Below are 17,719 nucleotides of genomic sequence, written 5' to 3' on the forward strand. Positions count from 1 at the left end.
TCATTCAAGAAAAATTCAAGGGAAGTGCCATATTTTTGTCTTCAGTTCTATCTACGGAAACTGTTCAGAAACATGGAATTGACATGTTTTTGGAAAGCTTGCCATGTTTTTCGAAAGCATGACAATATCAATGAATGCATTTGGAGAGTGTACGGACTGGCAGTTGTGGCACTGAAAACAGAGCAGGTGACTTGGGACGTACAGCTCTGATCTCATGCATTGTGTCACACTAGAATCTTGCCTTAGGCATTCTCTGGCATTCTGTTACTTCTTGGAATGCTAGGTTTGCAAGGCATGGAGGTTCTGTATACTTTTGGAAAGTAGGAAAGAGGTATTGAAAGACCGAGCCTGTGAGGCAGTGAATGAGAAGTGCCTGTGAGAGTGTAACTTATGAAAGGTGTATGGGTCTGTGTGCAAGATTTGGTCCAGTATGCAGCTTTAATTTGTCAGGAACTTTCATAACAGTAAACACTTTACAACAGAATGAAAGAATCATTCAGTGTAAATACTGTCAACACATTGGAACTATGTAATCAGTTGACTATCTACCAATTTCAGACATGTTCTTTCTTAAGTCAATCAACAATAAGAGAATCCAACCAAGTTCCTTTGGGAATATCTCTGAGCTATCCTGCGTCTAACTTTTTACTAAGAAACTGAATAAAGATTATCTACATCTACCTCTACATGATAACTCTGCAATTCACATTTAAGTGCTTGGCAGAGGGTTCATCGAACCACAATCATACTATATCTCTACCATTCCACTCCTGAACAGTGCGCGGGAAAAACGAACACCTAAACCTTTATGTTCGAGCTCTGATTTCTCTTATTTTATTTTGATGATCATTCCTAACTATGTAGGTTGGGCTCAACAAAATATTTTTGCATTCGGAAGAGAAAGTTGGTGACTAAAATTTCGTAAATAGATCTCGCCGCGACGAAAAACGTCTTTGCTTTAATGACTTCCATCCCAACTCGCGTATCATATCTGCCACACTCTCTCCCCTATTATGTGATAATACAAAACGAGCTGCCCTTCTTTTTGCACCCTTTCGATGTCCTCCGTCAATCCCACCTGGTAAGGATCCCACACCGCGCAGCAATATTCTAACAGAGGACGAACGGTGTAGTGTAAGCTGTCTCTTTAGTGGACTTGTTGCATCTTCTAAGTGTCCTGCCAATGAAATGCAACCTTTGGCTCGCCTTCCCCACAATATTATCTATGTGGTCTTTCCAACTAAAGTTGTTCGTAATTTTAACACCCAGGTACTACGTTGAATTGACAGCCTTGAGAATTGTACTATTTATCGAGTAATCAAATTCCAACGGATTTCTTTTGGAACTCATGTGGATCACCTCACACTTTTCGTTATTTAGCGTCAACTGCCACCTGACACACCATACAGCAATCTTTTCTAAATCGCTTTGCAACTGATACTGGTCTTTGGATGACCTTACTAGACGGTAAATTACAGCATCATCTGCGAACAACCTAAAACAACTGCTCAGATTGTCACCCAGGTCATTTATATAGATCAGGAACAGCATAGGACGCTTCCCTGGGGAACACCTGATATCACTTCAGTTTTACCCTATGATTTGCCGTCTATTACTACGAACTGCGACCTTCCTGACAGGAAATCACGAATCCAGTCGCACAACTGAGACGATACCCCATAGGCCCGCAGCTTGATTAGAAGTCGCTTGTGAGGAACAGTGTCAAAAGCTTTCCGGAAATCTAGAAATACAGAATCAACTTGAGATCCCCTGTCGATAGCGGCCATTACTTCGTGCGAATAAAGAGCTAGCTGCGTTGCACAAGAGCGATGTTTCCTGAAACCATGCTGATTACGTATCAATAGATCGTCCCCTTCGAGGTGATTCATAATGTTTGAATACAGTATATGCTCCAAAACCCTACTGCAAACCGACATAAATGATATAGGTCTGTAGTTCGATGGATTACTCCTACTACCCTTCTTAAACACTGGTGCTACCTGCGCAATTTTCCAATCTGTAGGTACAGATCTATCGGTGAGAGAGTGGTTGTATATGATTGCTAAGTAGGGGGCTATTATATCAGCATAATCTGAAAGGAACCTAATCGGTATACAATCTGGACCTGAAGACTTGCCCGTATCAAGCGATTTGAGTTGCTTCGCAACCCCTAAGGTATCTACTTCTAAGAAACTCATGCTAGCAGCTGTTCATGTTTCAAATTCTGGAATATTCCATTTGTCTTCCCTGGTGAAGAAATTTTGGAAAACTGCGTTCAATAACTCTGCTGTAGCGGCACAGCGGTAACAGTAACATCGGCAGTGCGCAGCAAAGGTACTGACTGCGTCTTGCCGCTTGTGTACTTTACATACGACCAGAATTTCTTCGGATTTTCTACCAAATTTCGAGACAATGTTTCGTTGTGGGACCTGTTAAAGGCATCTCGCATTGAAGTCCATGCCAAATTTCACGCGTCTGTAAATTTTAGCCAATCTTCGGGATTTCACGTTCTTCTGAACTTTGCATGCTTTTTCCGTTGCCTCTGCAACAGCGTTCAGACCTGTTTTGTGTACCATGGGGGATCAGTTCCATCTCTTACCAATTTATGAGGTATGAATCTCTCAATTGCTGTTGCTACTATATCTTTGAATTTGAGCCACATCTCTTGCTTGGGTAGCTCAGTTGGTAGAGCACTTACCCGCTAAAGGCAAAGGTCCCAAGTTCGAGTCTCGGTCAGGCACACAGTTTTAATCTGCCAGGAAGTTTCATATCAGCACACACTCTGCTGCAGAGTGAAAATCTCATTCAGAATCATCCTCGTGCCACAGTGAGGGCCATAGGTCTGTCGCCGCTTCCTTCACCTCCACCCTCGGCACCTGTTCCGGCACCCTCATCACGTGTCCTGGCCTCCCTGGGTCAGACCCACTCCTCCTTGTGGAAGTCATCATCTCTTTCCTCTCCTGGGTCCAGCACCCTGACGCATGCTGCTCGCCCTTCCCGTTGATGCTTTACTGCACTTCCACCACCAACTGAGCCTTCACCATTGGGCTCTTCGGCACTGGCAACCCTGGTGTCCCCATCTGAGCACCCTGTGGCCATCACCCTCAGCACACTTCTGCCACATCAAGTGCCAAACATCAAGATGCTGGTAGCACCCTTATTGCTGGTCATCCATTATGGTCTTTGAGGGGGCCGGGGCCACATGGATGTATCATTTATCACCACAATGCCTGCATCAGAGGAGCACTCTTTCCCCAAGAGGAGAGGAGTGTACAACCCTTTACACAACACTTGGATACACGCCATGGCAGGTGTGCTACACTTGAAACAGTCTGGCCACTGAAGGCCACCTGCCGTGGATTGCAAGGCTAGTGCACATGGCAAGACATCCACAGTACTACCGACTGGAGCCCTCCTCCATATAAAGATAGTGCAGCTTCTCAGATTGTACTATAGCTTATTGCACTGCTTCTACATTTGTTGTTTACTTGAATATGAATCAATAAACTTTTGTTCTTAGAGGCCAAATAATTGGTTGTGTCTAGTGTTACACCTCAACTACAGGCAGACAACATCTAGTGACAGATCTGTCTTATTCTTCAGACTGTCTTATTCTTCAGACTTGCTGAGAGCTAAAACTTTTACGTAACAGCTGTACTAGGAAAACATGTATCAAGTGCAGAACATCCATAAGTGAATATTTTATCTCACAAATAAAATAAAAATAATTATTTTGTCATTAGTTCAAGAAATTCTACAAGGAAGTGTGACTGGTAATATTAAACAATGATAACAAATCAAACATTTAGCAGTATTAATCAAGTCCCTTGCATCTGACTCCACTGATATGACACTAAGGATGAAAGAGAGGATGTGATTTGTGACACTGCCATACACAGACACTCAAACTGAGAGCAAGAAAGTATCCAAACTGAATACTATTAAGGCAGTCCCTTCACCTATTATCCTTCATAACATGTCTCATTGGTTTACACACAAACAAATTAATGATATCTTAGAAAATTGTATATTTATGGTGGAGAAGTATTTTTATTAAACAAGCAACAAAAAATTTCTGTAGCTTCAGTACAACTCAAAACATATTTCAGTGAAACACAATGAAGTGATTAAGGTTTTTTCACTTCATTAGACTCAGCCTCAAAGACTGAGGTCATCAGTCAGAAATTTGCAATGTCACACTCAAAATGATTGAACTATTTTATGATAATTCTAAATAAAGACAGTAGGTTAAAAAGGGGTTTCTGTGCCCTCTGCACCAAGGAGAGTTTTCAGTTTTGCCAATGACAATCACTTTTTGCTCTATTATAAATAACTGCTTGAAATAATTCTGCTCAAACTGATGACATAAGTGTTTTATAGAGATATGCCCCAAGCATTCTTTGGAGACTTGATAACTGAATATTAACCATAAATCTCTTCGAACAGTTACTTTTACCAGCAAGATACAGTACTCTTTAACGACTTTGTGCCAGACAATACCCATTAATAAACATTACTGTCTGATATTGTGATAGAGACTGCCCACCACAAGATTGAATGTCACCTGGTGGCACCCTGAGCAAGTGAAGTGACCTGGTAAGGAAAGTACAGGGTGGTCCAAAAGTCTGGAAACACCCTCATAAAATTCAAATGGAGTAGCAAACAAGGAAACAGAGTCCCTACACAAGAGGAATGGGAAGGGGGAAACTTTATAGGCTATGTCAGCAACATGGCGGCCATCTTGAAAGCCGCCATCTTGGATTCAACTCCAAAACTTCAAATGGGAATGTGGACATGTGACATATCAAACACATAGAGAATTTCACCAGAAAAACAATGCCGTTGTTATTTTAAACATAGATTTATTCATTCTCGGATTATAGCCAGTTACATGTGGCAGCGGTGGGACGCTCGGCAGCATTTGTGTTATGTGCCGAAGAGACATTACACTGATGTTACACAGTCCCGAGAGACCACCCACAGTCATAGGAATTGCTCGATATGTTGTCCATTATGTTGGATTGTTAATGCTGTCCTCCGAACCCAGTCCTGACGAACTTTGACCAACACATCTGGCTGAATTTGACCACACGCATCAACAATGTGCTGCTTTAGATGATGCAAATCCCATATTTTCACAGAATAAACCAGTGCTTTGACATGACCACAAAGATAAAAGTCCAAAGGAATCAAATCTGGTGAACGTGGTGGCCCTCCACAGCACCCCTATGACCAGTCCACTTTTGAGGGAACTGCACATCCAGGTATGCTCGCACATTGTGCTCATAATGTGGTGGGGTGGTGGGGCTCCATCATGCTGGAAGAATTCCGGAAATGTCCCAACCTCCATTAACAATGAGGGAAACATTTCTTCATCCAATAACCTCAGATAGCCGTTGGCTGTTGATGTACCATCAATTAAAAAAGGTCCAACAACTTTGGCACCCCACACACCACACCAGACCATCACTTTTTGTGAGTCGACAGTTTTGGAAGCATCAATCCAGTGTGGATTTGTGTCGGACCAGTATCTGTGATTCTGCTTGTTCACTTCACCATTGATAAAGAAATTGGCTTCATCACTGAACAGCACCTGATAGGAGAAACGTGGGTTTATCTGCAGCTGCTGTGGCACCCATTCTGCGAACTGTAGCTGACGATCTGGGTCATCCTTGTTCAGGTGTTCGAGCAGCTGAATTTTGTATGGGTGCCATTTGTGCTGCGATAAAATTCGCAGTATGGAGGTACGGCTAACCCCACATTCATGTGACATGCGACGAGTACTTCGTTGCAGACTCTTGCTAAATGATGCCAACACACTCACTGTTATTGCTTCATCAGTGGCAGATTTTGGTCTTCCAGCCTTAGGGTTATCTGTGACAGAACCTGTTGCTCGGAATTTGGCCAAAAGCTTGGCAACTTCGCTGTGAGTGATGGGCTGTCTGGTTGGGTGACAACTGTTTAAATCCTCAGCAATGACCTGTGTGGTTCTATCTCCTGGTATCAAGATGATTTCAATGCGTTCTTCATGTGTTAAGGACATTTTGTAACCTGTAAATAAGGAAACAATGATTAAAACGTTAGCATGAGTAAATGATACCTAACAGTTAAACACATGTAACATATCAGGCATGGGATAGTCACTTTGCACTGTTTCAGACTTCATTTTATGACTTCTCAGTACGTAATACTCAAGCTGCCGAGCGTCCGCACGTAATTGGCTATAACCTGAGAATGAATAAAGCTATGTTTAAAATAACAACGGAATTGTTTTTCTGGTGAAATTCTCTATTTATCTGATATGTCACATGACTACATTCCCATTTGAAACTTTGGAGTTGAATCCAAGATGGCGGCCATGTCAAGGGTCTTGAAAAGTATGCGGAAGTCTGTATACGACGGGCTAAATTAAAAGAACTAGTAGTGTATATAAAAGGGGTGATTAAACCAAACAATTGGTAGAAATTTTCATTTTTTACTGTCAAAACCCCCTCCCCCATAAGTTGCTTAAAATCCTTCCCAAAGGGGGAGCAATCTGGCAACACTGTTAAGTATAGTGCCTATTAAAACTACACATGATCATGTGCACTCCTTGCTGCTCTCTGCGAGATATACTGCATTTAACACAAATTTCCTTTAGTTTTGCTACATTTTTATTTTGTTGCCAGATAGCTACCAGTTACAGTTTTGCAGAAATTGTCTATTAAATTGGTCAGACTATGCCACTGTGTTTAGGACAGCACAGATCATACCACAAATTTGTTGAGGTTATGTTATAATACTTAGTATCAACAGTTTTTATTTCATAACAATTTTAATACTTTTCATGTTCTTACCTTCCTGTTTTGGAAACATTTCTCTTCCACTGATAAGGATGCCTCTTCCTTTTCCAGAAGGGACTGTCACACAAAATCACTTATCTTCTTCAAAACACTCACACCAATATGTCAACAATATGTCAACAAGCAACCTGCTGATCAGCTGAACTGTGCTTGCCGGCATATATTTCAAAAGTGCACTGGCTGCGTGAGCTTCACTGTTGCATATGTGTTTGCTACAGTGCAACCAACCTAACTCTGAATGTGAAAAATATCTCTTCTAATTATAACAAACTGAAATGTAGCTTTTACTGTCTAGATTGGTAAATCTGATGCCAGTTGGTGTGTTTTTCATCTGGACATGGCATGGTGACCACCATGCCTGTTGAACTTGGCGGGTTATGTAAGCTTTGGACATTTAGTGGGCTTTGCACCTTAAGACAATGTGCAGTTAACAGCTTTTGAAACTGAACACAATTTTCTACAACAGTTTCCAATGGCCTATAGTGGGCTTTGCACCCTGAAACCTATTCCCTCATGTAGGTGCTGAAAAAATCTATGTGACAGTAAGCCCATCTCAAAATCAACAAAAAATGCATTTAGCGGCTTTTGCATTTGGGTTACTCTGAGGATGTGAGTGAGAGATATGGGAGGGGGGGGGGGGAAGAGGGGGGAGGGGGGAGGGAAGGGTGAGGAGGAGGATGAAAACAGATTAATGGCTTTTGTGATACCTGTTCAAAATCTCATCATGAAGAGATTTTCCACTATCTTGTTCAAGCTGCAGCTGATGTATCCTTGCTGTTTTCTTATAAGGCTTCTTATGCACACCTTGGGTAAAAACATGGAAATCTATTTGCCCACCTTCAGCTAGTGGAAGGCGTTGTTGCGTAATTTGGTAGCCAGCCTGAAAATAGAAATGATGCAAATAAGGCAGACAAATGGAAAGGGCAGATGAGGGAGCCTTTTTTGTTATATACTCTTTGTTCTTTTTACACTCAACTACAGGTGAAATAGATGTGACTACTATAATTTTTTTTAATAAATGATGTAAACAGCTAATTGGTTCCATAAAGTTTATAGTAATAAATATTGACCAGGTTTAAATACCACTAGGGCTATCTTCTACAGAAGGAATAATTACATTAAAAATATAAGCATTCATTATGAGCTAAGAAGATCAGGTCAAAGAACAGAAATCATAGATTAAGTCCTTCATGGATCTATGATATCTGTTATTTGCCTTGAGCATTTTAGTTCATAACGTACGCTTATAATTTTAACATAATGTACGTTATGTGTCTTTATTACTTACTTCTGAAGAATATACCCCTTGTAGATCAAAGTTCAGCTGAGTAAATGTGGCTGCCAAGCAAAACAGGTAGTCTGTGACCACATTTTCCACATCTCAGATGTGTCTGACGTCGGTGGTAACTTGAAAGATCAGGTCGAGATGGTGAAAGCACCTGGTGTGGCATTAACAGAGGGGTTTTTGATCACATATGCAAGAGGCTTGTGGTCAGTGTAAATGGTTAGAGGGTGTTCTTGAATGTCATCCTGGAAACAGCGGACCACCTCATTTATGGCCAAGAGCTCTCTACCAAGAGTTGACCACTTCTTCTGAATATTGCTCAGTTCCGAGAGAAGAAATGCAGCAACTGCTTTACACCAGTGATCTCTTGTTGCAGTACTGTGCCCATCGCATGGTCACTGGTGTCTGCGATGATCATGAGGTGTGCATCCAGTGATGGAAGGGTGAGGGTGATAGCCTGTGTGAGGTCGGATTTAATTTTGTCGAGGGCCATTTGCATTTCAGGCATCCATTTCAGGCGTCATCATTTGTTGGTGGTGTTCTTGCCGTGTGGTGGCTCAGTAAGAGGCAAGAGTGTTTCAGCAGCATGTGGGAGATGGTGCCTGTAAAAATTGATGTCTCTGAGGAAATGTTGTAGTTCTTGATAGTCCAAGGACAGAGGAAGGAGGCGGATCTGTTCCCTTTTTTCTGGCGTGGGGCATATCCTCAAAGTGTCAAATAAATGTCCAACGAGGGTGACACAGGGTTGCCATAGTTGGCATTTATCGTTATTAATCATGAAACCGCGTGCTGCTAACTTGTACAACATGGTGCATAAATGAATCTCATGTTCACTGCAAGTCTGCGAGAAAATTATCGCGTCATGTAGGTAAGCATAGCAGAAGGACATGTTAAATAGAAAGCCATCAATAAACCTCTGCCAGGCCTCGGCCAACTTTTTTAACTAAAACAGCATAAATAAAAAATCAAACAGACCAAACGATGTGGTTATTGCAGGTTTAATATACGCTCGTCAGCCACAGAAGTCTGTAAATAGCACCTTTTACAGTCAACAACACTGAATACAGTGGCACCAGAAACTTCATGTGTGAAGTCTTGTAAGTTTGGTATAGGGTGGCTGTCTGTTATAGCCCGGCTCTTGAGATACCGATAATTGCCACAGAATCACCTAGTATTATCCCTTTTGTGGACAAGTTTGATAACAGAAGCCCAGGCACTGTCAGATGGTCATACAATACCAATACTAACACACAAGAGTTCATCCACGTTGGCTTTTGTCGCTTTGAGTTTGTGCGGAGGTAGGTGGTGAGGGTGACGGCGGACCAGTAGGCCAGGAGTGGTGTTGATGCAATGAATTGCCCCGTCATGGACGGTACCAACAGTTTGTGGCCGGAAGGGCTGGCATGAAGTGTGAGCTGAGGGCATAGCAATAGTGTTATTATAACACCATTGTCAATGGATGACTCAGGCACAGAGGCACTATCAATAACATTGAGTGTGGTCAGGCGATCACAATTACGTAATGGGACTTGACTGACCTGTTTTGAGGCCAACGTAATGTCTTCATCATCAGGCAGTGGGTGCAGACATTGCAGAATTGTGAGTTTCTGTTAAGCCGCATGAAGCTCACTAGATGTCTCGGCGATGCACGAGCAGAGTAGGTCGTTGGTCACTAGCATATACAAGTTGGAATGTAGGAGTTTGGAAAGCATGGCACATGTCATGCAGAGCTCATCCAGAAGCATTTGACATCCCTGACTGCAAAGTAGGAGACAGCTGTGTATCTTTAGCAGGTAGGGAGTCACTGATCTTGCCACTGATCAGTCGTTAGCCAATGTGGTGCAGGAGCAAAACATAGTTCAGGCCTGGCAGTAAATAGTAGTGGAAGTAGGCTCCTGTAGTCTGTCTGTAAACTCAAGAGAGTGAGCGCAGCGCTTTTGGTGGGAGGCGTGGCCTTTCCTGCAAGGACCATGCCACTGGCCCTACAGTTGTTGTTGTTGTTGTTGTTGTTGTTGTTGTTGTGGTCTTCAGTCCTGAGACTGGTTTGATGCAGCTCAACATGCTACTCTATCCTGCACAAGCTCCTTCATCTCCCAGTACGTACTGCAGCCTACATCCTTCTGAATCTGCTTAGTGTATTCATCTCTTGGTCTCCCTCTAAGATTTTTACCCTCCACGCTGCCCTCCAATACTAAATTGGTGATCCCTCGATGCCTCAGAACATGTCCTACCAACCGATCCCTTCTCCTAGTCAAGTTGTGCCACAAGCTCCTCTTCTCCCCAATTCTATTCAATACCTCCTCATTAGTTATGTGATCTACCCATCTAATCTTCATCATTCTTCTGTAGCACCACATTTCAAAAGCTTCAATTCTCTTCTTGTCTAAACTATTTATCGTCCATGTTTCACTTCCATACATGGCTACACTCCATACAAATACTTTAAGAAACAACTTCCTAACATTTAAATCAGTACTCGATGTTAACAAATTTTTCTTCTTCAGAAATGCTTTCCATGTCATTGCCAGTCTACATTTTATATCCGCTCTACTTCGACCATCATCAGTTATTTTGCTCCTCAAATAGCAAAACTCCTTTACTACTTTAAGTGTCTCATTTCCTAATCTAATTCCCTCAGCATCACCCGACTTAATTCGACTACATTCCATTATCCTCGTTTTGCTTTTGTTGATGTTCATCTTATACCCTCCTTCCAAGACACTGTCCATTCCGTTCAACTGCTCTTCCAAGTCCCTTGCTGTCTCTAACAGAATTACAATGTCATCAGCGAACCTCAAAGTCTTTATTTCTTCTCCATGGATTTTAATACCTACTCCGAACTTTTCTTTTGTTTCCTTTATTGCTTGCTCAATATACAGATTGAATAACATCGGGGAGAGGCCTACAGGGGCACCCAAAATTATTTGCCCAAAACCGGACTAGCAGTGTAGATCAGTGTGCAGTGATATAAGTTGCTTCTGTTCATGGGACCTTAAATGCCAGCATTAGTCAGTTAACTTTGTATACTTACTGATATACTTCGGTATCCAGAAGTGAAGGATAATCATCCTGTATTACAAGAAAATGTGCAGAACAGGAAAAAGAGGTATTTGTGGAGTAATGAGCGTTTCATTGTCCCTAATCATATTATACTGAATGTTAAAGAGGCGACATAACAAGAGCTCTTGGCTAATATTACCAGTCCCAATCAAAGAGATGCAATTTATGCAAATGTCAGTCTTGTCACAATAGGATTCGTGGGGAAGGACTGTGAAAATAAACCACACTGTTACTGGAATCGCCATGAAGGAAAACTAACAATTTTGGGAGGAAATTTGACAAATGATGGAGGACTTTTGCATAAATCAAAAAATAGTGCCAACATTAAGGAAATTACTTACTGCCATAAAACAAAAGATCCATTTTCGTTCACAAAAAGATGTTTCACACAAGACACTGCGTGAAATGGGATTTATCTGTAAAAATCTGTACATAAATGAAAAACTTTGGTACAGAGAATGGATATAATTGACTGGTGATATAAGTACTCGATGCAAGTGAAGAAATTAAGGGAGCTACGCAGACACTTTTTTTTACATTGATGAAACTTGGGTGGACAACAACAAAATGTTGGCAGGGTCCTGGTGTTGATGGCATTATGGACAATGTTAGTGGAAGCAATAGGATCATTGTAGTCAATACTGGATCAAAAGATGGGTTTTTACGCAATGCACAGTTAATTTATTAAGTGGATAAAGTGGGATGTGCAACTGGGGACTATCATGGGCAAATGAACTATGAAAATTATTCAAATTGGATATCGACTAAAGTAACTCTGAATCTACCAAACTGTGTTGTTGTTATGGACAACACTTCACATCACAACAAGGAGCATAACAAACCTCCAACTATGTCCTCGAATAAAAGGTAGTAAAAGTGCTAAACTGTTTTCCAAAAATATGTCCCAAAGCAATAATGTAAGAACTTCACAGGAAAATTAATTAATTTTTTGATAATAGAATATGATCCCATGGAACAGCAGCATTTGAATGTATTCTGTCACTAAATCTCTATCTCAGTTTCTACTCACCTAATTCTAAGATGTATTTTTAAAACATATATGCAATAGCTGTCTTAAACACTGCTGAAATTTCCTTTGAAACACGTACACCGATTCTGAGCTTCTATAAAAATCTTGATGTACGAGGTGTATTCACGGATTAATTTGCATTTTTTGGTAAGAACTTTATTTTTTAATCTAAAGCAATGCTATCCTTTTTTAAATATTCCCCATTACATACTATACAGTTATGCCAGTACTTTTTCCAATTCCCAAACCACTTGGAACTGTTTCTTCGGGATAGTTTATAGCTCTCTCAACTATCCATTTTTAATCTCATCCATTCTTGTAAAAACACTGTTCTTTAAGGCCTGCTTTGAAATGTTTATACTACTTGTATGGCCTTGTTTTACTCATAGCAGACTCGCCAAAAGCAATATTTAACATTCCTAAAAATTTAAAACTTTATTCCATTCTTATAAAAAAGTTTAATAAAGATTCTCTAATCTATTTATATGCGAAACAAATAATTGTTGATACTACCAAAACATATGTAACCTTTTAGGCAGCTGACAATAGACTAAATACCCAATATGCATAACACTTTATGGCTACTTTTCAGACATTTCCATGAAGACTGTGACAACAAAAGTAGTGTGAATAGGACTAATGCAACATGTGAAATTATAAATTTCTTGCACTTTGAAGAAACCTTCTACTTTTTAGTAGAAACACATAGTAAGAACAAGCCTTAAATTCTACAGATTGATTGCACTATATGGGGTTCATTTTACAAGTAGCAGTAGAGGAAAGTAAATTCAGATGGACAGACATTCGGTTCTATGTCTTAATAGAATCCCGACTTCTATTCCTTCATTAATATTTTTTACTCTATAATGTTGTATTTCAGAATAATCTATTGTCTTTTGTTTCCTTATGGTCTTAATCCATTTATCTAAAAATAAACATTGCCAGAATGTATCTGTACACGGTGTTGCCACAGATTTAAAGCACACGCCATGGCAGGGGCAGTACTATGTTATGAAACAGCCTGAAGAAGCACCTTTTGATGTACCTGGGTAGGCAGAGTGGGCACTTGTTTGCTCGCTCTTGAGTTTACCAACAGACTATATGACAGGTTCCACTGTTTCAGCCACCAAGAAGATCCGGGGCATAGGTGTGTGGTTGCAACAATCAAGAGTGATCAATGCAGTGTCAGTCACCAGTATCACAGAGTCATTGGATGTGTGGAACTGTGAAACTGTAGCAGGAGCAAAATACAGTGGAATCATGCTGACATCGGCTCCATTGTTGGCTAGAAGGTAAGATTTTAGTTGCACATCATAAACAAAGAGGCGAGAGCCATCCGATCGTACATGAGACGTGCAGGCACTATCACAAAGTGGTAATCTGTGGCAACTTGAAGAGGACAAGCAACCTGGTGCACCGGTACCAAGCCATGAGATCAGTTTGCGCACGAGCAAGTCTGAATGCAATGTAAGTGCGTCACAGCTGAAGTGAGTGTGAAATCTGCAGAGGCAATCTGCATGGTCAGGTGTAGTGCCCAGCTGACTCACATTATTTTGACTGGCAGGCCCAAGTTGGTGACTGGGCAGAGACGCACTGGTGGTAGTCTGCACTGTAGGTATTTGTTTATATTTGTCGCCCTCCAACCACCTTAGGAATTTGATGATCTAATGCATCACATGGACAGAATTTTGCACCCAATCCCTCAGGAGGACATCCAACAACTCCATCAATCAGTGCCAAGCCAAATAACATTTGTGTAAGAGCCATAGGTAGACCAACACATTATTAACTTGCTCAGTTTATGATGCTCTTTCTCTTGAATAAATTATCCAATTTCTTTAAAGTCAATTCTGCCATTAGACTGCTGTTTATTTACAGCATTACATTACACTTACACAATCATGATTTCAGCTTCAAAGTGCCAGTATCAAGTGTTTTAAGTGGTATAAATTGCCTAAGATAGCATTCTGCCATATTAAAATACACTATTAGACACATTGTCTAAGAGTCGATATTTCTGGCAGAGCCTACTGCTTTGTTTCGTTACTGAGTACACCATCTTGACACTTAAAAATGCTAACATGCATTAATGTCAAAATAATTAATAAATTGATATATCTTACTGGAAGATCAGAGTAAAAGTAATGTTTACGATCAAACAGTGACATCGCATTTATCCTGCATGATAAGGATAAAGCTGTCAGTACACCTGCTTCAACACATCTGCGATTCAGTACCTGCAAAATTACAATTGGACTATTACTGACAATGAAAATATTCTCATAGAAGTATATAAAAAATTAAAAGTATTTCTTACTGGAAGAGTTCCTGGAATAGCTGCATCAAACAGTGAAACACTTGTATTAACTGGCAGCCCAAATTCAGTTCCTGCTCCAGAGAACAGCTTTGAATTTGATAAAATTTGAGCATGAATTTCCAGTCCAACAACAGATGTCCATTTAGACCTAAAAGAGAGATAACACTAGTTCATAACTACTGCAAAGTATGTTCTGTAGCATTAGAATGTATACCAAATATCCTGGAGCATAACAATAAACAAGAAAAGAATGTGTAGAACTCTGGTACACGTTGATAGTGAATGATAGACGCCACAATGGTACGAGTTCACAAGACATTTCATTTTATAGTAACTCAATATAAACAAGGATACACGACATAAGGGAGACATAAGGACATGGGAGATACGATACTGCATGAAGAGTTTGACAGAGCACTGAAAGACCTGAGTGGAAACAAGGCCCCGGGAGTAGACAACATTCCATTGGGAGAGCCAGTCCTGACAAAACTCTACCATCTGGTAAGCTAGATGTACAAGACAGGCGAAATACCCTCAGACTTCAAGAAGAATATAATAATTCCAATCCCAAAGAAAGCAGGTGTTGACAGATGTGAAAATTATCGAACTATCAGTTTAATAAGTCACAGCTGCAAAATACTAACGCGAATTATTTACAGACGAATGGAAAAACTGGTAGAAGCCGACCTCGGGGAAGATCAGTTTGGATTCCGTAGAAATGTTGGAACACATGAGGCAATACTAACCTTACGACTTATCTTAGAAGAAAGATTAAGGAAAGGCAAACCTATGTTTCTAGCATTTGTAGACTTAGAGAAAGTTTTTGACAATATTGACTGGAATACTCTCTTTCAAATTCTAAAGGTGGCAGGGGTAAAATACAGGGAGCGTAAAGCTATTTACAATTTGTACAGAAACCAGATGGCAGTTATAAGAGTCCAGGGACATGAAAGGGAAGCAGTGGTTGGGAAGGGAGTGAGACAGGGTTGTAGCCTCTCCCCGATGTTGTTCATCTGTATATTGAGCAAGCAGTAAAGGAAACAAAAGAAAAGTTCGGAGTAGGTATTAAAATCCATGGAGAAGAAATAAAAACTTTAAGGTTCGGCGATGACATTGTAATTCTATCAGAGACAGCAAAGGACTTGGAAGAGCAGTTGAACAAAATGGACAGTATCTTGAGAGGAGGATACAAGATGAACATCAACAAAAGCAAAACAAGGATAATGGAGTGTAGCCGAATTAAGTCGGGTTATGCTGTGGGAATTAGATTAGGAAATGAGACACTTAAAGTAGTAAAGGAGTTTTGTTATTTGGGGAGCAAAATAACTGATGATGGTCGAAGTAGAGAGGATATAAAATGTAGACTGGCAATGGCAAGGAAAGCGTTTCTGAAGAAGAGAAATTTGTTAATATCGAGTATAGATTTAAGCACCAGGAAGTCGTTTCTGAACGTATTTGTATGTAGTGTAGCCATGTATAGAAGTGAGACATGGACAATAAATAGTTTAGACAAGAAGAGAATAGAAGCTTTCGAAATCAGGTGCTACAGAAGAATGCTGAAGATTAAATGGGTAGAGCACATAACTAATGAGGAGCTATTGAATGGGATTGGGGAGAAGAGAAGTTTGTGGCACAACTTGACTAGAAGAAGGGATCGGTTGGTAGGACATGTTCTGAGGCATCAAGGGATCACAAATTTAGCATTGGAGGGCAGTGTGGAGGGTAAAAATCATAGAGGGAGACCAAGAGATGAATACACTAAGCAGATTCAGAAGGATGTAGGTTGCAGTAGGTACTGGGAGATGAAGGAGCTTGCACAGGATAGATTAGCATGGAGAGCTGCCTCAAACCAGTCTCAGGACTGAAGACCACAACAACAACAACAACAACACGACATAACAAACCCGAGTCACAGAGCGTACTGTCCTGCTACCGTCAGCCATCAGAGATAAGAATGCAAGTTATTTTTTCTGGTTAGCGATGCTCACATTCCCACAAATGCTTAAATTATATTTCTACTGAAGTAGGATATTTTAAAATCACAGTTCTAAAAGCTGTAGTAATTAATATTTTAGTCTCTATTTATGTAACTGATACTGGAGTTCATAACTGACATTTCTAGTATTGTGTGTGTAATTATTTCAATTCACAGTATAACATGTGGACATGTGTGTTGAAGCTTAGACCAACATCCTAAGTTAAATCCTAAATAAACTTTTCTGCACTGTTCCATGGAGTGAGATTATATGCAAATCAGTTGTAGAGTTTACACTGAGTAGCTTCCATTGCGTTAATTGGAAAGAGCAAGCTGTGTGCCAGCACCAGATTTCAGCCTCCACCATTTCTTTCTCATCATTGTTAACAACCCAAACAAGACATTAAACTTTCCGTAGCATTCAAAATTGGTGAAGTGAACGTGTCTACATGAGCAAAGGAGCAAAAACATTCTGTATCAGTAGTCTGAACAGTCCCTCCAGATCCTTCTTAAAGTAATGACTTACAGTTTAACCATAAATTTTATTTTATTTGTACTGTTCCTTGGAGTCCTACACTTCATCAATTTTTCATTCAAATATAATCGTAGTTCATGTTGGGATAAAAGTTGATTGCTGCTGGGTTCAGAAGCCACATTCATTTCCTTTAGATGGCTGGATGAACTGGTGCAAGCAGCCAGCCTTGCATGTGGGGTGGAAGTGCCGCTTATGATATGCAGCACCATACCCAAAGACTGTAACAGTTGTGGTTTTGGGCCAAGTGAAGGGCATAAATTTATGGATTTCTTGACCTCTGCTACTGGGTGGATAATTACAGTGGCCTTCTCTGAAGTCAGGCGTATACTAAGTAGAGGAAGGAGCTCCTCATGTAGAATAGTATGTGTGGCTGAATGATTAATTATGTGCAATCCTCAGAGACAGGAGTATGACGGGTAAATAATTGTAGCAGGGAACATCAATCCTTGTAGATTAAAAACTAAGAATGTTAATGTAATACTAGTTAAATGCAGTCCATGACAAATACCCAGAATAAGTCTCATAATAACACAGAAAACTGGATGAAATGAGAAATTATTATTGGAATATATATTCCAAGGATAGGCTGAACACCTTAGGTATGTAAAGATTTTTATAGTATGTATTGAGATTATAAGCTATTCCAAATGCTAAATAATCTGATTGTAGGTAAGC

The 17,719-nt window shown here is 40.4% G+C and overlaps 1 protein-coding gene across 1 annotated transcript in view; it reads right to left on the bottom strand.

The window, feature by feature from the left end:
• The window catches only part of LOC126188156 (glutamyl-tRNA(Gln) amidotransferase subunit B, mitochondrial), a 130,460-nt gene that overhangs the window by 59,613 nt on the left and 53,128 nt on the right, over nt 1–17,719 (bottom strand). The window contains exons 2-4 of the mRNA XM_049929667.1: nt 14,535–14,682; nt 14,341–14,454; nt 7,550–7,722 (exon numbers count right to left, since the gene is read on the bottom strand). Of these exons, the coding sequence (XP_049785624.1) occupies nt 7,550–7,722; nt 14,341–14,454; nt 14,535–14,682 (435 nt within the window). The remainder of the gene's footprint in view (nt 1–7,549; nt 7,723–14,340; nt 14,455–14,534; nt 14,683–17,719) is intronic.

The sequence above is a fragment of the Schistocerca cancellata genome, chromosome 5 (assembly GCF_023864275.1).
Source record: "Schistocerca cancellata isolate TAMUIC-IGC-003103 chromosome 5, iqSchCanc2.1, whole genome shotgun sequence".
In the NCBI taxonomy this organism is placed as follows: domain Eukaryota; kingdom Metazoa; phylum Arthropoda; class Insecta; order Orthoptera; family Acrididae; genus Schistocerca; species Schistocerca cancellata.